Below are 27,707 nucleotides of genomic sequence, written 5' to 3'. Positions count from 1 at the left end.
TTGTTTTATATTTTTTATTTAAAATTTATTTATGCTGTTATTAAACTTTTTTTTATTATTATTTATTAGATAAAATAATTGACTCGTTGAATAATAATAAAAAAAATAAATATTCATAAAAAAAATTTATAAATAAAAATAAATTTATATTTTCTTCAATTATTTTTATAAAATTGTCATTTAATATGTTTTTATTTAAAAAAAAAATATAAACTATCATTGTTATTATTTATCACACTATTATAAATTTTAATTTAATTTTTTATCAATTTTTTATGCATATTTTCTTTGAAAATAAAAATAAATAAATTAAATTTCAATTTTCTATTTAAAAAAAAATTTATTTATTAACATTATTATTAATTTTTTTTTTTATATATATTTACATCAGATAAATTAACAATAATAATAACAACAAGTTAACAACAATAACAATATATTAATGAGAAAAAAAAATAAAATAGAAAAAAAAAAAAAAATTGAGAAATAATAATAAGAGATAAATTTTTTTGCAATCGTGGGAAGTAGATTGATTGTGTTCACAAAACATTATTATTATTATTGTTATTATAATAATTATTATTGTTATTTAATCTCAATTTATATATTTATAAAATATTTTTATTTGTTATTATTTTAACACTGGTATTAGAATGAATATTGCCACGCCTATAGATTGCTGTTGGATTAATGAGTATATAACACATAAACACTTTAAACAATGGATATTATTATTATTGATCATACGATATAAATATTTGTATTTATTGTTTTTAATATTATTATGTTCAAGGTATTATTAACTATTGATTAAATATAATCATTTTACGATCAGCCAAATAAGTTTGAATTAATAATCAAATTTCATTTTAAATTAACAAATAATTGTCAAATTAATTTAATCTCTTTTTAATATTTAATTAAATAATTAAGCTTTAATATGAAATTAAAAAAAGTAATTAAAATTTGTTTATTATTATACGTCAGAAAAATATACTAATTAAAATTTTTTTTGTATTAATTTTTTTAATTAAAAAGTTTAAAATTTGTATTTTGAATTTTTAAATATTTATTTAAATTATGCTAATTTGAAAAATTTATTATATATTTAATTAAAAATTACTAATTAATAATAATTACTTTTGTGTGTTTATACGAGTGTAAATAATTTGAATAAGTTTATAATAGTTAAAAAATAATAAACGTGTGTATTAAAATATAAAATAATTAAATGAAAATTAATTAGCTAATTTGTATTATTTAATTTAAATTTTAATGGTTACTTTGACGATGAAATATTCAATAAAATAATAACAACAATAAATTTTAAAATAAAAAAATAAAAAATTGATAAAATAATAATAAAAGTTTTTAAAAAAGTAAAGAATGTAATTAACGTTTCATCCACCTCTTAAAACGTCAATGTTGCCTGAATAGAATTCAATTTAAACTCCAATTTCCAAGAGGTAAATTAATAATTTCCATTATTTTATACCGTATTCATGTAATTGGTTAAAAATGTAAAATTTAAATATTTCATATATATTTTTAGTTTGAATATTAAGAAAAATGATGAGAATAATAATTTATATTTAATATTAACATAAATTAATTTGAATTATTAATATTCTTATGATGAATATTATTTTTTAAATTTATTTTAAATAATAATGCTTGAATTGTAAATTATTAGAGAGACGATGATTGCATTTTAGTATGGTTATTATTTATGATCATTGAACTTTAGCCGAATCTAATTACCAATTATTCTGTGTTATCACAAAGTTGCTCTCTTCTCTCTCTTCCGTCTCTCCCTCTCGCCCTCTCTTTACCACCACTGCTTTTGTGGCATTATTTAAACTCGTGAATCGAGATATTTCATAATATAAAGTTTTGATTATCAAATACAAGAGAGACATTAATTTAACTGCTTAATTAATCAAGTAATATATTTATTTTTTCATTTTTATATATTAATTTTTATTATAATCAAAATATTCAATCACGGGACGTATCAAATTTAATAATTTTTAATTTAATTTTTATGTTGCTTAATAAAAAATATATGTAAATAAATTGGATAAATTTATTGCTAAAATAAATCAAACTTTACTATTATTTTTTAATTAAATAAAAAATTTATGAAATTTTAAATTAAATAGAAGCCAAAAAAAATTTAAATTATTAGTATCTTTTTTCCTTTTTTTGTGGAGATAAATTCAAATGTTAGCTTAACATTTACATATGCTAAAAATTTAACAACGAAATATTTTTTTTTTCTAATTTATTAATATAATAAAATCAAATGAAATAAAAAATATATCTATATAAACCAATCATCCACATAAAAGTGAATATAAAAAAAAAGAAATAATAAAAAAAAAGATAATAAAAGTTGGAATTTAATATCTATAAATATCTATTTTATATTTTTTTTTTTTTTACAATTTCCAGAATGAATCCGGCAAAATGATATTACCCAAGTTCGTTAAATTATAAAATATTATTCAACTTAATTAATTTTACTAAATACAAAATTTAATATCATAAAAAAAGAGATAAAAATATAAAATTTAATATTTTTCAAATGTCAATAGCCAATGAATATTTATGAATTGAAAAAAAAAAAAAATTTAAGTCATGAAAAATGTTTAACAGCCATGAAAAATGTTATTTAAAAATTTAAAAAACGTTAGAAATTAACTACTGTCTTAATTCCTTTCCCCATTATTTATTTTTCGAATAAATTAATGACAACTTACATTTTTGTGTTCAGTATCAAGTGCATCCCACATTGATGCAACAATTTTCGAAACTTCGCCAAAACTAGCATTTGGATTTTGTCCTTTAATAGCAGCCTGTGTGTCTCGAAAGAATAACGCATATGCTGAAACCGGCCTGCGTAAACAAAAGAGACGAAAAAAAATAAACAAAATTATTATTAATCAATAATTCAATAATTTAACAATAAACATAAATCAAATTTAACATTGTTTAAATAAAATAAATAGTTTATTAAATTTACCACCATCAGCTGCACGATATTAATTCACATAAATGCAAAATGATCGATTGAGATAATAACGATAAGAATGAAATTACTATTAGGGTCGTTTTACCCTCTTTTCCCCCTTTTTATATTTTTATTATTATACATTATAACCAACACAGAACAGAAAGAGACAGAAAATAAATGATAAATGTCATACGTCAAATATGTTAGATTAGCTTGTCATTTATCACAATCATTTTTAATCATTTAAATATTTTCAAACATGCAATATTAATGTTTTACTATCAGATAATAAAAGTATAAATAATTTGTTATTTTTTTTTATTTGATATTTAAATTATTAAATCCTGAGGCTAATAAATAAATACAAAAGAAAAAAAAAAATACTTGCGAAATTTCAACAATAAAATAATATTTATTTTTTTGTGTTATTATTATTAGCAATAATTGTTATGTGCAAATAGATAAATATTTAAATAAATGACCTCTTTACTATTGTCTAAAAATTATGATTATTATTTTTTATATATTTTTTTTAATTGTGGGGGTTAATTTCAAAAGAGATTTAAAATTCAAATAATAGCTGGCTGTTATTGCAGCTGGATCCATGTCCTACATTAACAATTCCCCAGCAATAATAATAATTGCAAATTCACAATAAATTATAACTAAAAAATTCTTTGTTTATTGCTATTGTTATTACAATTATTTTGAAGTTATTTAAATAATATTATTTGGTGGAGGATTAATTGTTTTATTGAGCGTTAATTTTATTCAAACAAAAAAAATTAATTTTTTATATTAATTTTGTTTGTTTTGTTTATAATAATAATTTATTTATTAATAAATATATATTGATGCATACTTTTGTGGTTCATTTGGATCTCTCTTCTTTTTTTTCTTTTGTGCTTTTGGTTTCTTTTGGGTCTTTGTAACAACGTCTGCTGGTTCTGGTGATGGTCTTTTGATTCCAGTGATCTGTTGAAATTATAAAATACAAATTAGTAATACGGCTTATAAACAAATTGAAAATATTATTTTTTAAAAAGAGAAATAGTGCTATTGAATGAATGAAATTATTTGAAATGTAATTTTGATATTAAAGTTGATTGAATTATTAATTTTTGTGATAATCAAGTTCATGATTTTTGATATTAAAGTTGGATCATGTTGTTATGCATTGCGTGGATAAAATAGTGTGGATATTTCATTCAAATAATTTCAACCAATCAAGTTGGCTAACCGTGTTTCCATCAGCGAAATAAAAAATACTAAAAAATAATAATAACTTGATAATTTAAGATGAACTAGAGATATAAATAAAAAGAAAAAAAAAAATTAAAAAACTCTTCAATTATAGAACAAGAAACAAGAATGTAAAATAATATTAAAAAATAAAAAAAAACTTTAAAGTTTAGTTTTTGTTAAATATAAAACTTGAAGCAAGACAAAAAACTTTGCCAATTATAATTTTAATTAATTCTGTATGAAAAATGAGTAGTAGAAAAAGGAAAAAAAAAAAAACATAATTTTTTTATTTTTAAACATTCATTGAGTTTTATTATTAATGTTAAAAATAAATTATAAAATAATATTATTTTTTTGTGATTTATTTTCATAGAGAAAATAAAAAAATAATTAATATTATTAATTGACAATAAACAAAGTTAACTACCTACTTAATTATTCAAAAGAAAAATAAAAAATAAAAAAAAAGATTTTTTAAGGTATTTAAATTATAATAAAAAAAAAAAAAGATTAAAATTTTTTTTGTTATTATTTTATTATCAACAAAAGTCACGATAATTATTTTTTTTCGAGATATAAAAACTAGGCTAATCCTTTCGCGTAAAAAAAAAAAAAAAAACAACCCTACTTTTGTATAAAATATTAATTTAAATTTGAATAAAATTTATAAACGAAACAAATAAAAAATTTTTAATTTAGATAAAAATGAAATAAAAAATCTTATCATGCTAGTATAAATATTAATTAAAAAAAAATAGACAATTGTAAAATAAATAAAGCGAATCATCACGATAAAAATATTAATTAAAAATAAAAAAATTCCAATTATAATTCAAAGAAAAAATTCATGAAAAATCGACTGATTGATAAATCAAAAAAATAATTAATAAATCAGTATTTTAGAGCTTTAAAAAACTCAATTAATAATTAAATAAAAATGAATTATAAATATTCAAATTACCAATGAATGAGGTGTGCTATCATCACTGTCCTCACTTGTTGTTGTATTATTATTTTCAGGAATAGCATTTGGTTGTATTGCAGGTGGACTACCTCCAGTTGGACTTCTATATACCATTTGTTGTTGTGCTTGTTGTTGTTGTTGTTGTTGTTGTGCCTGTTGTACTTGTTGTTGTTGTGAATGCATCTGTTGGGCTTGTTGCTGTTGTTGTTGTTGCTGTTGTTGTGAATGTATATATTGCATGTGTTGCATTTGGACTTGTTGTTGAACTTGCTGTTGTTGTTGATTATGTTGTTGCTGCAACAATAATAATTGTTGACCACTATGCTGTTGTCCCGGTGGACTCATTGATGAGTAAGACGTCTGTGGACTTGAATATGCTGAACTAAAAAATTTAAAAAACAAAATTTATATCAATTAAATGTTCACCCCTTTTTTCATAAATTTATTTTTTTTTCATTGATCAATTCTATCAAGCTACTAATTTTAATTTTTTATATTTAAAAATTTAATTAACAATTAATATACTTTTATGATAAAAGAGAAGCTTTTTTTCTTTTTTTAATTCAATTTAAATTTAATTTGAGATAAATGATATTGAATAGAGTTTCTTCTATACAAGTTTTCAATGAACAAGAGTTATAACAAGATATTGGAGTGAGAAAATTTATAGAATAATAATAATAAGAAATAATATTTTATGTGTGTGTGTTAGAGAGAGAGAGAGGGATGAATGCTACTTTAACACAAATTGGATAACTTTTGAGATATGGCCATTGCTGTGTCAGCACATTGAGGATTTACAGCCTACATCAACTATTTTATATATTTTTATATATTTTTTTTTTCATTCAGTCTGACTGGTGCTGTCAACCCTTTTCTCTCTTAATAAATATTCCCTTCTCTTTTATTTTTTAACTATTATTTAACGTATATCCAAGTGGGAAATCATTTAATCTTGATAAAAAAAATATTAAAAATATATTTAACAACATTACACAAAAACTAATGGAATCATTTCATTAAAAAATGATAATGATTAAAATAAACAAAAAAAAAAATTAACAACAGCTTAAATTAAAAATTAAATAAACATAAAAAATGGTTAAATTTGTTTGGTGGTTGATTGAGACATCCTGATAAGAATCAAAAAAAAAAATAATCTGTTAATTGTAAATGTTGACAAGTTTATGCAAATTAGATGAATTTTTTAAACTAAATAATGATATACATATTGTGTTTTTAAAAAACATCATCATCATGATTTTATTGTAATGAAAAAAAAACTGCTTTTAATGCTCTATTTTAAGTCTGACCTCGAGTTGTTATTTATACTTGAAAAATAATTATTATTTTAATAAAAAAATGGAATTTCTTTGTTGCTTGTTTTTTTCTATATTAAGAATTTATTTTTTTTATTTTTTATAAATACTTGTTCAAGTGTTTTATCATTACTCGAATGGTAATTTATTTAATATGATTTTTTGATTTATTGAAAATGAATTTTATTGAATAAATTTTTTAACAAATGAATTTATTTTTTGTATTTTTTATTTCAATCATGGACCAACTGACAGTTTATATATGTTTTTTTTGAATTTATATTTTACATGATGTAAGTTCAACAATCAACACTGACAAGTCAGTTGAACGAATATGCCATTTATAAATTTTACTGTCATATTTATTGTGCCTTGGGTTGTTCATGTTGTTGTATGTGTATTTCATAAATTCCTCAAGTTCATTGCACTTGAGGGAGAGAAAACAATTAAATTTTTTTTCTTATTATTTCATTTTAATTATCCATATGTGATTTTTTTTTTATCAAATATTCTTTAAATTATTTTGTTTGTCGTGGAAATTATGGATAAATAATTCGTATTGTATTTAAATTATTGTAGATATTTATAAAAAAAAAAAAAATTAATTTGATATTGATGCATTTTAAAATATGTCAGTTGAAGATGAAAAAAAATTATATTTAAAATAAATACCTGTCATGAGAATGAGTGAGTATGATTGTGTCATAATCGACTGCATTCATAAAAATAAAAAAAAATATGAATCGATCATGCAGACAAAGGTAAATAAAAAAAAAAAATAATGAAAGTTGAAATTTAATATTTATAAATATCTATTTTATATTTTTAAAATTTTTTTTTCAACAGAAATTTAAAGAATTAATTTGAGAATTTGATGATCGAGTTTATTAAATGATAAAATATAAAAAATAAGAAAATACATGTAATTTAACATTTTTAAATGTCAATATAAATTACATAAATTTGTTTTAAAAATTTAACATCAAAAGCAAATGTTAATTTACCATAAAAACCTGTTAAAAATCGACCACTGATATTTTTTGTTCACCGCAGTATTTTTTAAATAAATAAAAATCGATCATACAAATAATAATCAAAAAGAAAAGATAATAAAAGTTGGATTTTAATATCCATAAATATCAATTTTATATATATTTTTTTTGATAATAATTTATGGGATGAATCTGAGAGAAGGAAATTATCCAGGTTCGTTAAATTATTAGATAGCCAATAGCCAAGCGTGACTTACTGAACGACCCAGTTGCCACTCCAATTAACACGCCCATGCACCTGGTAATTATATCTACCTTTAACTCTCTAACAAAAATAATAAAATTTAAAAAAATACTTATGAAAAGTGAGAAGATGCAGTGTGGTTGGATCGTAAGCAATTTTCTATTTTTTTTTATTATTTCTTTCTTTAAAAAATTCGATAAACTAATTTTTTTTTAAATTTATTTTTTTCATTGTTATTATGTGTATTTTTCAAAATTACATTTATAATAACCTACCTGACGTTGATTTGCTGCATCGTGTGTTGATCTTGCAAATAGAGGGGCTGTTGATATCCACCTGGATCCAGACTCAAACCGTCTGGTGATTGCTGCATGCCACCACCTTGCATCAACTAAAAATAAAATTATAAATTAAATTTAAACAATAAAAAAATAAATTAAATATAATCAAGAATTATTCAAGTTTTCTTTTTTTTTTTTTTTTAAATTCAATTCAATGATAGGGGCCAGAGATAATGTCTATAAATAAATAAAATGAAATAAAATAAATAAAATTCCAAGGAATGTTTTTATGTATGTGTGTGTAAATAATTTCATGGGAAGATAATATAAAAATAAAAATAATAATAATACAATAAAAAAATATATATGCACATGGGGTATATATAATTATAGAAATAAAAAGATAAAAATGATAAAAAAAAATAAATATAAAGTAGAAATGTGAATTTAAAAAAAATTAATATTGAAATAAATAAAATTACGAGATAATGTTATTGATTTATTTATAAAAATAAAATTATTACTACTTTTTTTTATCATGAATAATATTTTTTTTTTTCAATAATGTAATAAATTTTCATATATAATTTTAAATTGAAAAAAAAAATTTACATAATGATTCAATAGCTTTAAAAATGTAATTAACAATTTTTTTTATTGTTTTAATATCAAACTTTGAAATTAATAATAAATTTTTGATGTGAATAAATTTAATTGTCAGTATTTATTGAATAATAATCGAAAAAAAATGTAAAAATAATTAAATTTATTTAATGATATTTTATGATTTATAAAAATAAATAAGATTATTGTTTTATCTTCATGGTGTAGACACGATCGAGGTCAAGATGTACACGATCAGCAAAAAGATCAACGATAAAAAATAGTGCCAAGTGTTTATGTTGTTTTTTAAATGAAAAAAAATTTATATAAATTATTTCCCCAACAAAAAAATCAATTGTATAAATAAATAAATAAATAAATGCTATTCAATGTTCCAAATAAACAAAAAAAAAAAGGCCAAATATCAATTCAAATTGAATCTGTTGATACGAATAAATATTTATAATAAATTCCAAGATGAAAAACAATTGGAGAAACAATTTTTGACTGTGATTGATTGAATGTAAAATGAATTTAACTACTACCTCTTATTCTGTCACGTATTTATCATTTGAATAAAACAATTTTATTATATTCACCTGGGTTTGATATCCATGCATTGGATCATGTTGTTGTTGTTGATGGTGTTGTTGTTGTTGCTGCTGTTGTTGTTGTTGCTGCTGATGCTGATGTGGATGAATTGCCGGGATGTCAAAGTCCTCGTCACCAAAGCTTGGTGTGTGAAATGTCTGTGAAAATAAATAATTTATATATTTTCATCACGTAGCCAAGAAAAAATAATAACTGAAATGGAAAAAAATATATTTAATCAAGTTTGTTGGCTTAAAAATTGAGCTTATAATGAAATAAATAAAAGTTGAATCAAAGAAACCCTTGTGAATCCATTCACGTGGATGATAGATTGTGTTTTATTGTTCAAAATCCTTTAACCAATTTATATTATTATTTTTTTATATATATTTTTCAAAGCTAAAGAAAATTTATTTTTTTTTTTTCATATTATTTTTTACTCTTTTTATTTCATATCACACACAGACTTTAATAAAAATAATAATGATAATAAATGAAATTAAAAAAAGAAAGAATATTATAGAAAAAAAAAAAGTAATAATAAAAGTTTTTTAAATTAAATTTAATAGTATCAAAAATTTTTCTTTGAACTTGAAGGCACTTTATTGATCGACTGAATTTTCCCCTTTTTCATTTGGTTTTTTTTTTTATTTATTTTCGTCATTATTTGTGTTTTATTTTTTTTTTTTTTATTATTATTTTTAACAACAAACAAAACATGAAACCTTCGACCAATGTGTCGACCAACAACCACACACAATATCCTAACAGTAACTGCACTTTAATTCGTCTCACTGAAAACTTGTACACATTTATTTTCCCTTGGCAATTTATTTAACAGCATTTGGTGAAATAAAAAAAGAAGAATAATGTATATATATATTTTTACGATCTCAAGTGTCTCATTTTTAATTCAATTGTAGACGAAATAAAAAAAGGAAAAAACAATTAAATAATTAAAGGGAAAAAAAAAATGGGAAAAATAAAATTATAATTTTAAATGTTTTTACTTTAATAATGGTTAATTGAAAATAATAAAAAATTAAATGATTCATTGAATAAGTAATTTACAAAACCCATCAATCATCATTAATCATGAAACAAAAATTACTCATGTCTGTGGAATTTTTTTTAGTTGAAATATAAATTTAAAATGATAGAAAATTGAAATAACATGACTATAAATATATAAGCTTTTTTTTATTTATTAAATTTCAATTTAATATCGAGTTGAATAAATAACATGATGATAAATTTTAAGCTAAAAAAAATATTAAATCAATTTTTAGATTTATGTATTTTTTTTTGTATTTTTATTTATTATTTTTTGATGATGATAAACGATTCCAAGAGTATTAAAAATAAATGTAATGCAAAGTGAGATATAAAGTATACAAGACATGACGAAAAAAAAAAGAAAATAAAACTTTTTTTTTATGGGTAAACGACATGTGGATGTTGTGTGTGAGTTTGATAACACGTTAAAAAACATCCCCTATTTTTTATACGACCCCTTGAAAATTGTCAACTTCCAATTTGAAGCCTGTGTTGCGTCCATTTTGCAATGGTTAAGAGGATTTTGAACATTATCGTATTTCTTCTTGTATGAATACGAGGGTGCTTGATGATAACTGAAAGCCCATTCAACCTAACAAAATATCTCTTATCTAACAATTATTTTATATATATTTTTTCGAATATAAAAAAAAAATGACTTGATGAATAAATTTATGTGTCGAGTTATAGTATTGATGCTGAAATATTTTGAATACAAATTTAACAGTCAAATCATTTACAACTTTATTTAAAATTTCAAAATTTATTATTATATCATTTTGATATAAATTTTTAATGAATTTATTTTTCACTTGCAAGTGGATATTTTAATTGTAAATTATTTTTAACGTTGATATTTTTAAGTGAAATATTAACGTCATGTAATTATTTATAAATAATTATTTTTCTAACATTTTGAATGTTTTTTTTTTCATCTGGTCAAAATTATTTTTCTATTATAAAAAAAAAAGTCGTCATCGATAATTATAAAAAAGAAATAGATAGAATATGTGTAGGTGTGTTACATTATCTTTTTTTCAAAAAAAATAAACAAACGATATCATGAATTTGTGGCAAATATTTCCTGGCATAGACCAAGTGCGTTTGTTCACGTGGTCTATGCTAGATTATATTTGCCCCCAACTCCACGAAGTGACGACCAATTTATCAATCGATATCAGGGCCAACAAATTATTTAGAGAAAAATAATTCGATCGGATATTAAAATTGAAGAAGAAGGGAATTTGAACTCGAGACCTCAAGCACTGTAGGCAGGGCTTTCGCCGACTTAACCATCAGCTGACTCGATGAACTGTTAATCATAAAAAATAGGCTTGAATTGATTTTTTTAATTTATCATTATCATTTTTCAATGTCAATAAATTTAATTTTTTTTTACAGTAATATTTTGTAATTTTCATTTACATACAGTGACTACACTTTAATATGCTCGTGTTTTTTTTTTTCTTGTATTTGTGTCTAAAATAAAAGCTACATATTTTAAATTTCAATTTATCATTATTTCAATTATATATTAATATTGTCAAGCATAAACACAATCATATCATGACAGTTTTAAATGTCTATCTAAAATTATAATAATCAAATTAAATATTGCATTTTATTTATTTTTTTGTCAAATTTACTTGAATCATATTTCTTGGATAAATTTAAAAATTAATTTATTGAACATTAATCATTGTTATTATAATTTTAAATTTAATTTTTCCTCTTTATTTTTAATAAATTCGTAGTCAATTTATTTTATTTATTTACGTAATTACATCAACTCGTCAATCTTAAAATTGAAAATTTATTTTTTCTCAAATAACTTTATATAATTTACACAATTTATACAAATTAATGTCAATTATAGAAAAAGTAAATACCAAGAAAAATAAAATTATCAATTTAAAAGTGAAAAAAAAAAAGAAACTTTACTTAACGATTTCAAATATATAAAAGTTTCACGAACTTTTAAATATATATATATTTATTGGTTTAATTTTAACAGCACGATTCTGGGACAATTAATGATGATGGAAGAACAGGTGAAGTGAAAGTCTGCAAAGACTGATGATATTAATTTCAGTTGACTGAACAATAAAATTAAGAAAATAGCTAAAATAAAATATAATAATTTTTTTAATATAAAAAATGAATAGATTTTATAAAGTTTGCTCAACTCTTGATAGTGATTAAGCTTCGAGATTAAATACAATAACTTTTTTATACATTTAATATCAGCAAGTATATAATATAAATTTATTATAATGATGAAATTCAAGGGATATTAATTTTGCCTGATTTAATCTTTTTGACAATGAATAAAAAATAAAAGACACAATATATACATTGTTACGATAATGGAAATTTTAAACCGTTATTTTAACTATTCAATTAATTTTATTAAATATATATTAGCAAAAAATAAAGTAAGCTTGTAGCTAAGAGAGACAAGGCGCCGTTTTGCGGTGCCTGTAGTCTTGAGTTCAAATCTTCTTCTGGAATATTTTCGGATGCGTGTTATGAATCTTCGTCTTGTCACTTTAGAATGAGTTAAAATCCAAAGTCCAGGCGTTTGGAACAAATAACTCCTTGGAAAGAACGAGCAAGGATAGCCTCTTTCCTGGTTCTATGCTTGGAAATATTTGTCCCAGACGCCAAAATTTTTTTTTGCATAATGGAAAACTTAAACTGTATTCTAAAATACAATAACATTTTACCATGAATTATGTACTAAAATGTATGTAATTATGAATAAAATAAATTGAATATTAAAAAAAATAATTTACATTAAATTTTTCATCTTGTATTATTATTAACAGGTGTATAATAAATCCAATAATATTTCTATACTCAAACCCACATAAAAATTTCATATCAAAATAATCTAATTAAAAAAAAAAGTCACATTAAAGTTTTCATCAAGCAATTATTATTACCTCATGTTTTTCTTTTTTACTTTCATTTATTTATTTTTTTTTTTATTTTTATACATTTATTACATGTCTTCCATTCCATCATCGAATATTATATTTAGGATTTTCTTTTAGACCTTTTACTTTTATATTTTCAAACTTTTTCCCATTATTATCTCTCTCCCCCCGATGAAAGGAAAAATAATTAAATACACTGAAAAGAAATTGATGATAAATTTAATCAACCGATAAATTGATTGAAAGGATATAATAATAATAATATATAATTAAATTTTTATATTTATTAAGAGATATGAAAAATAAATCTTGACAATCGAAAATCGTGACAAAGCAACATTAAAAAAATTAAATAAATAATAAAAAAAATATATAAATTTTATATTTAAATTAAAAAATTTTAATTAAAACAATAATAAAAAATATAATTATAAAATAATAAATTTCAAATAAATTATTTATCATTTTAATTAATAACAACCAATTAAATTGATAATAATAAACAATTAAAATATCATGATGATAAATTTGATGATAAATTTTCCAATGAAAAAATAAATATTTAATTGAAATATTGGGATAAAAAAATATATATATAATTAATGAAATAATTCAAGTGCAATTGATAATTACTGTTTTGTATTTTCCAATAAATTGATGATACAATAAATTGTTCCACATATTTAGTTCACATTGATACATCATTATGAGCTTCATTCATTCTTCCATTAAATGCATATTTATTACAAATGCATTATAAAAGCTTAGGGCTGTTTTTTTTTTCATTTTTATTATTATATTCCCTTGGTATTTCATCAGCAATTAGTGACGCATATTCATTCATTCGTGAAAAGAATATTCGAATAAATAAATCATCAAAAAAAAATGAAGGAAAAATTGACAAAGAAAAATGTAAAAATAAAAATTATGAGGTGGAATGTATTGCTTATTTTTGAGATATTTATTTTTATTTTTTGAGCACTTATTTGGGATGATAAATGAAGGGGAAAATTAATAATTTAAATATATTTTTCTCAGTGGTATAGCTATTTATTGTACAGTTTTAAAGGATAAATTAAGTCGTGTAAATAAAAATTTGTAATTTTATTTTTTTGAGTTTGTTTTATGTACATTTGTTTATCATCATGTGAAAATTTTGCTTGCTAATTAGATGAGAGATAATGTACTCGTTATATATATCAATCAGTTAAATTAACTTGGAGGAATTATAATAATTAGATAAATAAAATTAATGAAAGACAATTTTAATAAAATATATACGACAGACTGAGTTAATTATAATGACTACCCCTCATGGCCTTCTATTTATTTTTTATTATTTTTTATTTTTTTTAATATATTTGACCTAATTTTTGAAAAATAAAATACGAGCACGTGCTTGGAAATTTTGAAATAATAATTTTTAAATAATTACAAAATACATTATGTCAAATACAAATACAGACATATGCTGAATATTTTTTTTTATTTTTTAATTTATTTTCAAGTGAAAGGAATCATTAAATTGTTGATGGAATATTGATAAAAAATATATTTTACAAACTTCTTGAAAATGAAGTATTTATAATTCCAAAAAAATATTATTACTATTGTTTATAAATTTTATTAAAAAATATAAATAATAGAATTTTTAAGAAATTTAATTTACAAATTTTTGCAAAAATATATTTTGAATGTTTTTTTAAAAATACAAGCTATGGGATTTTTTGAAAAATATGTAGTCTAAATTTTAAAAAAGTATCTTTTATAAAATTTAAAAAAAAAAATATAATTATTAAATATTTTTAAATGTGTGTTTTGTAGATGTGATTCGTAGAGAAATATGATAAAATTAAAATAAAAAATTCAAGACATTTTTAAACATAGAGGTTTTAATATTAAAAAAAATAACATATGATTAATATGTAATTGAATTACTTCAAGTAGATGATGTTAAAAAATAAAATGTAATTATTTTGAAGTAATATATTTACCTGATCAGCCATGTTGTAACCGCCGTCGTGGTGGTACGTTGTTTGATGATGCTGTGGCACGCTAAGTGACAAGTCGAGGTTGTCGCTTCTCTGTAACAGTCAAATTAAAATTCAAAAAATTATTAATTATTACTCATAATAATATAAAATATTACACTAAATTTATCATCATGATAATTTGCTCATAGCAACAGTAATCATTATAACTTTTTATTATCAAAAAATAAATATAATTTAAAGTTCAAAATTCAGGTAAACAAATTTAATGAAAAAAATAAAAATAAATATATACACATGTGTTTTAAAAAATAAAAAATAAAAAAATATTATAAAATTACTATTGACATTGTTTAAATATTAATTTAATATATAGAAATAATAAAAAATACATTTAAATTCATTTTTTATTATCTCTTTCTTTTTTTTTTTTTTGAATAATTAAAAAAAATATTTAATAACATTTTATATAACATTTTTTAAATGTGTTTTGTTAACTGAAATAAAGTGCCAAGTTTTTATGAATTAATCATATTACACTGAGTAATATTTATATGAAAAAAAAAATGATGATAAATTAATGAAAAATAACAAAAAAAAAATAAAATAAAATATGTACAAAGAAGTGTATGTTATAAATATAAGTTTGAGTTAAAATATGTACTTGTGATAATATATATTTAAAATTTGAAATTTTAATAATAATAGTTTATAGTGAGTACATATATATGTGTGTGTGTGTACTTGACTTGGAAGAACGAGTCGCATAATTTTCCATGTCCCTGGTGGGATGCCGTTGTAAATACGAAGCCCACCATGAATTACCGCAATTACGCACAAATTACCGTCTCTATCTCTATTATATTCCGTCGGTTGCCGGGACTACTATTACTTTCATTTATTTCTTGTTATTTTATTATTATTATTTTTTAATTTATTTATTAACCCTGTCTGTTGTCCTTCGTCATGGTCACTAGTCTGATAATTATTATTTATCATACCTTTGATTTGACATTATATAGAAATTATGTTTTTTTTTAAAATTAGATTTATTATTATATCGTTTTGATAAATTTTTAATGAATTTATTTTTCATCTGCAAGTGGATATTTTGATTGTAAATTATTTTTAACGTTGATATTTTTAGGTGAAATATTAACGTCATGTAATTATTTATAAATAATTATTTTTTTAACATTTAAAATGTTTTTTTTCTTTTTCATCTGGTCCAAATTATTCTCTATTATAAAAAGAACAGTTGTCATCGATAATTATGAGAGAGAGAGAGAGAGAGAGAGAGATAGATAGAATATGTGTAAGTGTGTTACATTATTTTTTTTTCAAAAAAAAAAAAAATATGTATCAGGAATTTGAGGCAAATATTTCCTTGCATAGACCGATGCGTTTGTTCACATGGTCTATGCTAGATTATATTTGCCTCGTGACAACTTGAAATTAAACTTAATATAAAAACGTCCATGAATGCACATTATTATTTTGAATAGACCGAAAGCACTGTATTTGTTCATCATCGATAATATGCCTTGAATTAAAATTGTTTTGTTATTACTTAATATTATTTTTTTATTTTCAACATTAATATTTCATTAACGTGATAATTTTGTCAATTATTTTCAATTTAATCTTTAATAACATTAATATTTTGAATTTTATTTTCGTATTAATTAGATTAGTGGATTTAAATAGAATATTTAAATAATATTTACGGTTTTACAAAATAGAATCGAAAAAATCAAAGTCAAACAGTGTACGCATGCTCGTGTTTTATGCCGAATTGTGTCATAAGCTCATATCGATGAACAACTAATTATAAAAAATAGCCTTGAATTAAAAATTATTATCAAATTAAATATTGCATTTTATATTTATTTTTTTTTTGTCAAATTTACTTGAATCATATTTCTGGGATAAATTTTAAAATAAATTAACTAGTGATTCTATTGTTTATTATATTTTAAATTTAATTGATTTTTGATATTTTCGATTGAATTATTTTTCATTATTGAATTCACATTGTTTTTTTTCTTTTCATCTTTTGATTGGAATTTAAATTTAACTGATAAAATTTGTGGTATTTTTGTCTCTTCAATAAATGTGAATAAAGCAATGTACAAAGGGGTGTTTAAATATTTCGTAAATTTGAAATCGTTTCTCAAATAGCATCACAGCACCCTTTTCAAGAATTGTCGGAATGAAAACAATGCCATTGTCAATATATACATCATTGTAAATACAATGTACAAAGTATCTTCTTCTTCTTCTTTTTTATTATTATCATTCTCTTTTATATTGTTTGCATTGATAGTTGTAAGTTTAACTTGTCGTTTTCGAGATTTCAAAATACACATAACTTTATTTAATGCACCATGACTATTATTGACTATAAACTCAAAATAAAACCCCGCAATAAATATAAAACCAAAACAACTAAACAAATTAATTACAATTTAAATATAAAACAAATAATTACAACATTATTTTCAAGTCGAAATTAAATAAATAATAAACAACTTGATATTAATATCAATACCGCGCAATAATAATATGATTAAAAAATATTTTTACAATGTGTATATTAAACATACACCTTGTTTTAATCATAAATCAATAAAACAAAAATAAATAAATAATAAAATTCATAAATTATCATGATCCCCAAACAAGTCAATGATTATATAAAAAAAAAAAAATTCAAAAAAGAAAATAACCAACATATATTTTTAAATTTTTAATATAAAAAAAAAAAAGTAAATTTACTGGTCAGCTGCTGATCTCTGAATAAAAAAAATACAAAAATAAGAATAAGGTGAAGACAAGAATAGAGGTGGAGCAAATTCGAATTATATACAATGAAAAAAAAATAAAAAATAAAAAAAAAATTTATAATATCAAAAAGAAAAAAGGACGAGAATGAATAATGGTATTTTTGTGTGTTGGAATTCGTTGTGCATCGACCCTTTTTCCAGGTCACTGGATCTCACCATGCCTTGAGGGATAAAAAGAAAAATGAAAATTATATAAAAAAAAAAAAGAGGAACATCACCCTAGCCAAGTCAGAAATTCTTTTATTTTCTCTCCAACAAAATGGATAAATTTTCTTTTTAAATAACCATTGAAAAAAAATAAATAATAGTGCACTTTTAATTTATTGAATAAATAATAGTCACATAATAATAGTGCACTATTAATCCATTCAATAAATAATAATAAATATAAAAAAAAATAAAAATAAATGTGAATTGTTAAAATTAAATTAAACAAGTGTTTGTGAATGGTCGACATGCATGTGTGCAATGTCAAGTTAATTGGATTCTTGTTTTATTCCATTTCACCTGGTAAATATACCCACACATCTAAAATATTTAATTATTATTTTTGCTTATTATCTTCTTTTAGCAATAAGAAAAATGAGACAAGAAAAAAATTAAATAAATTAAGTTAATCGCTGCTTACGATGCGTGTGGATCAGTCTGACTTTGATATGACTCAACACACAGAAAAACTATAATAATAAAAATAATAATAATAATAGTGTTTTTTAATTAAAAAAAAATTAAAAAACATAGCAACAGCAGGAGAAGAATTAAGATGAATATTTTCACACCTTTATTCGTTTGGCGTTAACGCCCAGTTGTATTTTTAAAATGAAAAAAAAAAGATAATAAATTGTTAAACTACCAGTTAATATTATTCAGAATAAAATTAAATTTAATAATATTTATATTGTTTAATAAACGACAATGCATGATATAATAATTTAATGTTTATATAAATAATTTTAATTTAGTTTTTTTTTTTCATGAAATTTAATTTAAATATTTTAGCTTTTTCAATCATAAAAAGAATTGTTATTATTATATGAAAAAAAATTAATAATAAAATTTAATTTTCATATTTTTTTATTGTTTTATAATAGACAATAGATAAATAATTTTGAGTTGATAAATTTATTATTTAATAAAACATGGTTTTTAATAAAAATAAATGAAATTTTTTTTTTGGCTTTTTCTTTGTGAAGATAAAGTGAAATTTAAGAATATAAAATTGAAAAAAAAAATTGTCGTTAAATTTGATGTTCCATTATGTAAAAGGTAATATCATCTGTTTGAAATTCTTTGAATCAGATATTTGCATACATTGAAAAAGTTTCAATCTTCAATAGTATAAAATAAATTTTTTTTTTTTATTATTTTCATTATTCAGTAGTATAACATTTTTATTTTTATATTTGTACATGTAAATTTATATTGAGATAAAAATATTTTGATATGAAAAAGTAAAAAAAAATAAAACAAGGATTTTAATAAAAATAAATTACAAAGTTTTATTTATTAAATATATATTTTTATTAAAATTTAAATTTCAAATATTATTTTTTTATTTTTTTTATTTTAATCAAAAAATTTTTAATTAAAAACAAATACTACCAAGGAATATAAATATTCTGATTGAATTGAAATATTAATTGAATTTTTTTATACATATATATGGTAGATTGATGAAAAAATAATATTCACAATTTTAAATAAAACATTTCATGTTTTTTCAATAATTTTTTATTAACTTTTTAATTAATTTATTTTTTTCATTTTTTAATATTCAAGAGGGATTTTTTTTTTCCATGAAAGTACACGAGTAAATCTTTTTTTTTTTTTTAAAAAAAATATTAAAATATTGATGATGCATATACAAATTCTGTTTGATTAAAATAAGGGTTGAAAAAAGTCTCCTCATTTAACTGGAAAAATTTAATTTAAATAATTTTTTTTTTTTTTTGAAAATTATTATATTTTTTTTTTTTTTCATTCAGGCTTGTTCAAACAGCCACGTGCCGAATAAGTTTTTGTAATTCCAAAAAATGCATGAAATGCAAAATTATTCCTGATAAATAATGCAGACTGTCAAAAAAAAAAAAAAATGTAAAGAAAAAAATTTTTATTTTTATTATTTAACTTTCACAAATGAAAAATGCATGTGAATGAAAAAAAAAAAAAAAAAATTAAATAAATAATTTTTCCACTCTAAAAACAGAATAAAAGGAAAAAAAAATTTTAAATAATTTGAAAAATGACTTGCATTTATGTCAACGTTGAAATAAAAAAAACAAAACGAAAAAAAGTTTCCATTAAATTATAAATTTGACTAATGTAAAAAAATATAATTTAAAAAAAAATAATAAAAATAATTTACAAAATAAATATAAAAAAATGTCAAATTATAAAAAAATAAAATTAATTATCTTCGAGATGAAAATACCTACATCTTCCAATTTAAAAAACCGGAAAAAAAATATAAATAAAAGATTTAAAACAAGTCAGATAATATTTATGAGATTGAATATAAAATTCGAATAAATTGTGGAAAATAAATACAAATATATTTATCGGGATGAAATAATAAATAAAAAAATTATTATTATTTTTTTTTGATCGTGATAAGAGTTTATCAGACGAGTGAGTCAGTTTGATATATACAGAGTCTTTGGAATGTGACACAACATGATCTCAGTATCAATCATGATAAGCAAATAAATTTTTAAATTGAAAAAACCAAAAATAAAAATTATTTTTTTGATTTTTCTAGCAATTAAAATATTTCTCTAGCTAGACAAATTAATTTTCCAATTAAAAATTGAATTTTTCACGTAAAAATAGTTGAAAAATCGAAATATAAAATTGAAATTTTTATTTGTTAATTTAATTTTTGTTGATATTTGTTTTGGTTTACAAGGGGAGATACTCAATCGATTCGATTTCAAAATAAAAAATAAAATAACTTAAATTTACGTGAGAAATTCTAAAGGTATATTGAAATTTTTTATTCAATTTTTTCAATTACCAACAGATATGCAAGCAATATTTATTTATTGAGAAATATTTTTGTGAGAATCCACTTGATCTCGATCTAGAATTATAAAATCACTCAGACATCGTAACAGGATTTAAAACAAAATTGCAAAATATATTTTAAACAAAAAAAAATAATTTATTTAACATTATAAATGAATAAAAAACTTGCTCAGTCCTTTCTCACGTGAATAAATTCACATTAAAGTACATCAATGGCTGAAAATAAATGAAAAAACTCATCCAGTATTTAAAAAACCGAATAAAAATTGTCTCATTGAATTTCATATCAGAGCTATTTATTTATTTTATAAATATTTTCGCTAAAAATGTACAAAAAATTTCGCTTTTTTTGAAAATGATAAAATTTAAAAAAAAACAGAAAAGAAAGAGGACGATAAGATATCTTCAAATTGACGATAAAAAAAACATAAAATAAATCAAAATGACTCAACATTAAATTTATCAATGATAAAATAAAATTAGGGTGAAAAACTCAGTAAGCAAAGTAAAAAAAAAATTTATAAAATAAATAAAACGAGACTTGGGTAAAATAAATTAAAGAAAGTCGGAACATTTTCACTGTGTTATTTTAGTCAAAATGACTAAGCAGTCGAATATTTAAACAGGTTACAAATTCCTTAAAAAAATAACAAAAATCATCTTCAAAAATTGTAACCCTAAAGATAAATAATTGACTATTAAAAATAATAAAATTAAAAATTATTATTCAACATATTTTATTGCATAATTGAATAATTTTCTTTAAATTATTTATAAAAATTTTAATATATAATTCTGTTACTATTATTAATTTAAATATTCTCAGAATATATTTAACTTTTTGATGGAAATGAGTGCAGCCGTTGTGAAAAAAATTCAAGAGCATTATGTTACCAATTACTGAACCACAAGTAATAATAATGACAAAAAAAAATGAAACAAAAAATAATACATCTGGTATATTCAACACCTGTTAAAAAAAATATGAAAAAATAAAAAAAATTCTAATAAACAAAGTAAAATTTATTTATATTTGCATTGTTATAAATAATATTATTTATAATTTTTGAATAATAAATTAATCAATTGATTAATTTAAATTAACATCAGTACATTCACGTAATTGAGACGAAATTATAACGAGTATGCACATTTCGATTATATGAAACCAGTTAATGTTGATCGAGTTATCCATTCTACCTTTCATTTGGCCTCGAAATAAACTATTATAAATGAAAAAAAAAAAATTTATAATTATATTTATACCATCACAATTATAAATTGCAACAACCATTTGGATTAAATTATATTTAAAAAATGTATTTAAATATCGATTAACAATGGAGCAATCGAATGGATAATTTTAATCGAAATTTATTTAATGATAATTGACTTTTTTTTTGTTGTTTTTTTATTGTTTGGTAATTGTTTATATGTGTTTATTATTTATACCAACAAATTGACAATTGTTTACATGTATTTTCATGTGTGTTTGTATATTCCAATTGAGATTTCATCTAAAACCCATATCACGTTACAAATTTACAATTACATGATCAAATATTTTATGTTTGTACAAGAGATATTGCTCGATGAATTAAATATAATTGCAAATTAATTAACATTATATTAACCTTTGAAATAACTAATTAATGTTTCGAAAATTGTTTAATTATTTTTCGAAAATTTCTAAGAAATACTTGTCAATTATTTATGTAAATTTTAGGAATTTTTTATTGTCATTTTGGTGTGTTGTTTTTCGATTGATTATTTATGAATTTCATGGTTAAAATATTTGATAATAAAATTGTTAAAAGTACTTTATTCTTTGGAGAATATCGAGGCAATGAAGATCGATAAAAAATGATGATTGTGATTTTTTTTTGTAGGTGGGAAATAAGAATTTTTGTGTATTATAAAAATGGAAATAATGTCGGGGATATTATAGCAAACATTGTTATTAAAAAAGTCAACAATAATAGTTAACGTGTATAACAATCAGTTCTGCATGAATTGTCGTGGGGCGTGGTGTATAAAATCATCTTGCACGCCTATATACTTACTCGTCGAATAAATAAATAAATAATAATGTAAACCAAGTATGGATAAAAAAAATATGTTGAATATAAACATTTTCATAATATTGGATATTATTTTAAAATCAGTAATATATTTTTAGTATAAAAATTCTGTTTAAATTTGTTTGGAAAAATTTATTTTTCAACTTGCGAAATTTGCTAAATTAATAAAAAATATTTTAAATTTTTTATCAATTTTATTTTTGTTTTATTGATTGTCAATGAAATTTAATAATTAAGTATTTTTTTAATCAACAAAATAACATGAATAAATTATATTACATTTTTATAATTTGAAAATATTAAAATGCAGAATATTCAACCTCAATATTTCAAAATATAATTTACGTAAAAATATTTGCATAAATAATATTTATAATTTATGTAAAATTTTATTAACATGATGTTTAATTCAGATGTATGTGTGAGAGATCTCTATATTTGAAATATTATTTAATACACAGAATTAAAATGAAAGTTTTTAAATATTATTATGTCAATGTTTGAGAATTATATGTGTTTATGAAAGTAATATCTGTGTGGAAAATCATGTAAGCATTGAATTAACAAGCTTTATTAAAAATTGAGTTCAATGAACTTAAATAAATTGAATAAAATATTAAATTGAATTAATAAAAATAATGAAGATGCTAATAAAATAAATATATAAAAACAAACATTACTAATAAATTTGCAAAAAATAAAAAAAGAACATAAATTTATAAAATTTTTTTTTAGTCAACATTCGTCAAGTAAATTGTGTGAGTGTGTTGTTGACCTTTTAAATATTTCTGACATTTACCAAGAGTTCAACGATTTGCACATTGTAATTTAATTTTTTTTTAAATTTATTTTTCAATTAAATCTATCAATCTTTATATAAACCATTAATTCAACATGAAGTTTCACGTTTTATTTAATTTTAAATTTAAATTTAATTTGACAATAATATTATTAGATTATTTTTTTAAATAGAAAACTATATTGATTATTTTATTTTAAAAGTAAATTTATTATTAATATTTTTTAGTATATATTATCTGCGAATTTTTTTTCGAATAATTTTTTTCCAATTATCTTCATTCATCCCTTAACCTTCTCCTGTAATTTTCAAATAATTGACCCTTTATCTAATTCAAAAAAAAATTATTTAAAAAAAAAATCCTAATAAAAACGAGTTTTTGTCCGAACCTACCTTAATCTACCCCCTACCGATCGCGTAGAAAATTATAAAAAAAATTCTACATTATCTTTATTTATCCCTCAACCATCTCCCGTAATTATTTTTACATAATCGGCCGTTTATCTTTGTTAGAAAAAATTATTTCTTTAAGGATTCCCGGGAAAACCGCGTTTGAGTCTAGACCTACCCCACTCTACCCTTTACCGATCGCGTAAAAAATCATGAAAAAAATTCTACATCTTCTTCATTCATCCCTCAATCACCTCCCGTAATTTTTTTTATATAATCAGCCCTCTATCTAACTCAAAAAAAATTATTTTTAAAAAATTCCAAGTAAAAATCAGTTTTTGTACGAACCTACCCCAATCTACCCCTTACCGATCACGTAGAAAATTATTTAAAAAATCCTAAATTATCCTCATTCATCCCTCAACCACCTCCCGTAATTTTTTTTATATAATCAGCCCTCTATCTAATTCGAAAAAAAATTATTAAAAAAAATTTTCCCAGTAAAAACAAGTTTATGTACAAAATATATACACATGTTTAATCAGTTAAAATTCGTTCAGAAATATAATTTCTCGATGGCTATTACATATTCCTTGAGACTTAATATATTCAAACATCAAATTGGAATTTCGTCGTTGAAATAAGCCAACATCACAAACTAAAATTGTGTGTTTATCTATTCAGATTGAGGGTGAATTTTCATTCATGTTGCTTCTTAATTAACTCTATCGTAAATGTACATATACTTATTTTAATATTTAACTATAATTTTATATATTTAAATATTCAGAATAATTTTAAGCCATTAAATAAATAAAAATAAATTGCTATTTGACAAACTAGACTATTCATATAAATAAATATTTATTTGTGTAGTTTATTTTTCATCTTTTTGATGATATTAAATCTTTGAATTTTACAAGGATAAATTGTTGCTAAGTATGTGTCTAATAAATTTGCAAAGTGAGGAATAAGCCACCAGGTGTTTGCTAATATGAATCTTTAAGGATGATAAGTTTATGCTCGTAAAGTCAAATAAATTTTCATAATAACTGAGATATGAATTTTTTTTTTTTCTAAAAGTTATTTATCGAAGATTTTCATCCAATAGACAATTATTTATTTATTTTTTTTTTACTTAAATTTATTACTAGCTAGTCATGTTATTAACTTTGTTTATAGCCAACTTTATTTGATTATTTTTTTTCGAATAATTTAATGATAACTTTATGATTTTTTGTTGTTTTAAATTTTAATGAAAAAATAAATTAAAATTTTTAACAGTTTAAGGACTTGTACAGCCTACATTAGCTTTATTTTTGAATATATTTTAGAGCTAATTTAAATACTTATTTAAAACACTCTTATCTATGCTAAAAAATCATGAAATTTTATTTATAAATAATTTTTTAAATTCATGCAAATATTTTTTTTTAATTTTTAATTTATAATCAATTGGTTAATAATTATTTTAATGACTTGGCAAATGCTAATTAATCCTTGAATCGTTATGAAAATTTATTGATTAAAAATGAGTATTTAATTATTTTTATAAATTAAAAATTATTAATTTTAAAATGAGGTTAATATTTTGTTTACCAAAGTGACAAGTATTTATTTTTTTTTTTCATCAAGATATTTTAATTTATTCAATAGAATAAAAAAACATAGATGAAATTTATTTATTTTTATAAATTAGATATAATTATAATTATTTTTTTTATTTTAAAAATATTTCCCAAGGTTTTTTAAATTATTGTTATTAAAAAAAATTTTGTTTTTATTATTTTTCAACTGATATAATTCACAATAATGATGCGAAAATATTTAAAATCACTACTTTGATACCAATGTGTTGAGAATAATTTTTTTTTTTCAAATAAATTACCATGGAATTTAATGAATGAGCTATCAACTTGTAAATTATACGTTTTATACACGTGCTTAAAATAACAATAAACAGCCAATAGAAAAATATGATATAAAAATTGAAAATTCTTTTGTCGAGTGAAAGTTTACATTAAAATTATTAAAAAACAATTTAACGAAAAAAAAAAAAAATTATTAAAACCAATAATTAAATAAACAATATTAAAAAAAAAAGCGAAAAAATTTGCCAACATAAAATAGCTGAAATATAATAATTACGGTATTTTAATTTTCTTTTTTTCCCAAAGTGAAAGTTTTTATTAAAAAAATTTATATTATCTCGTCAACAAGGTATTATAAATAAATAAATAAATTTTTTTTTAATATTATCTATAGATTAACTGTGGGAGTGTTTAAAGATTTGAAAAAAAAAAATGTAATTTCTCATCTCAGGGTGAAAATAAATAGAAAAAAAATTTAAATGAAAAAATAAAAATAAGATACATGTTGAGGGCAAACGAGACTTATTTGACTGTTGGTAAGATTGAGTACCAAGATTGTACAAGAGAAGAGTTATCGATTTGCGATTATCATAAATTACAATGTTGGGGCCTAACTAGCATGGCCCAGCGATTAACTGGAGAGTTAACGATGGGTTTGCCGCGTTAACTCGCCATTCTGAAGGACGTATAAAAAAAAAAAAATTAATTTTTTATTTCCACAAAATACCACAGTAATATAATAAAAAATAAACAATACACATTATCATAATATTTACAATAAATAAATAAATAAATAAACATTAATAAATCTTTTTTTTTTTCTTTCACAAAAAAAAAATTATAATTCCAGTTTTTATGATGGCAGAGGGACACACAGGAAGCAAATAAAAAAAATTCATTCCCATGTGAATTTAATTAATTATTTAATTATTCAACCAGCGTATAATAATAACATGTCAAGATAAAGTCACATAATGAGTAAGAGAAAATCAATAATTAAAATTTTAAAAAAACCTGCATAATTTAAAAAATATATAACTTTTATATGGATTTTAATTGACAGAAAAAAAAGGGTTGTTTATGATTTAATATATATTTTAATGATTCAATTTAAACTTGTTTAAATATTAATTTAAAAAAGTAATTTCAGACAAAAAAAAAAAGGGGTAGTTTTAAATTTAAAAAAAAATTATAAAGCAATAATTTGAGCTGAATTTTAAAGGTAGAAAAAAATGTTTATATATATTTTTTTTTCAAGGATTTATTAATTGTTTATTTAATGTTATTTAAATAATATTTTGAAATGTAATTGTTTATGTAATATGAATTTACATAACACGACCATGAACTCGTTGATATTTATTCAAAAAAAAAAAAATTTTTTTATATTTCTCTTTTAAAAAATAATAATTAAATGTTGATATATAATGAGACAATTTATTGATAACTCACAAG

General features: G+C 20.6%; 1 protein-coding gene across 3 annotated transcripts in view; it reads right to left on the bottom strand.

Moving 5' to 3' along the window:
• LOC122848147 (TOX high mobility group box family member 3-like) overlaps nt 1-27,707 on the bottom strand; it is a 139,317-nt gene that overhangs the window by 5,640 nt on the left and 105,970 nt on the right. For all 3 annotated transcript variants that reach the window (XM_044146005.1, XM_044146006.1, XM_044146007.1), the window contains exons 2-7: nt 15,245-15,334; nt 9,264-9,413; nt 8,056-8,171; nt 5,223-5,607; nt 3,879-3,991; nt 2,763-2,898 (exon numbers count right to left, since the gene is read on the bottom strand). In XM_044146005.1, the coding sequence (XP_044001940.1) occupies nt 2,763-2,898; nt 3,879-3,991; nt 5,223-5,607; nt 8,056-8,171; nt 9,264-9,413; nt 15,245-15,334 (990 nt within the window). The remainder of the gene's footprint in view (nt 1-2,762; nt 2,899-3,878; nt 3,992-5,222; nt 5,608-8,055; nt 8,172-9,263; nt 9,414-15,244; nt 15,335-27,707) is intronic.

The sequence above is a fragment of the Aphidius gifuensis genome, linkage group LG2 (genome assembly GCF_014905175.1).
Source record: "Aphidius gifuensis isolate YNYX2018 linkage group LG2, ASM1490517v1, whole genome shotgun sequence".
In the NCBI taxonomy this organism is placed as follows: Eukaryota; Metazoa; Arthropoda; class Insecta; order Hymenoptera; family Braconidae; genus Aphidius; species Aphidius gifuensis.
This window is presented reverse-complemented; position numbering and strand designations above follow the sequence as displayed.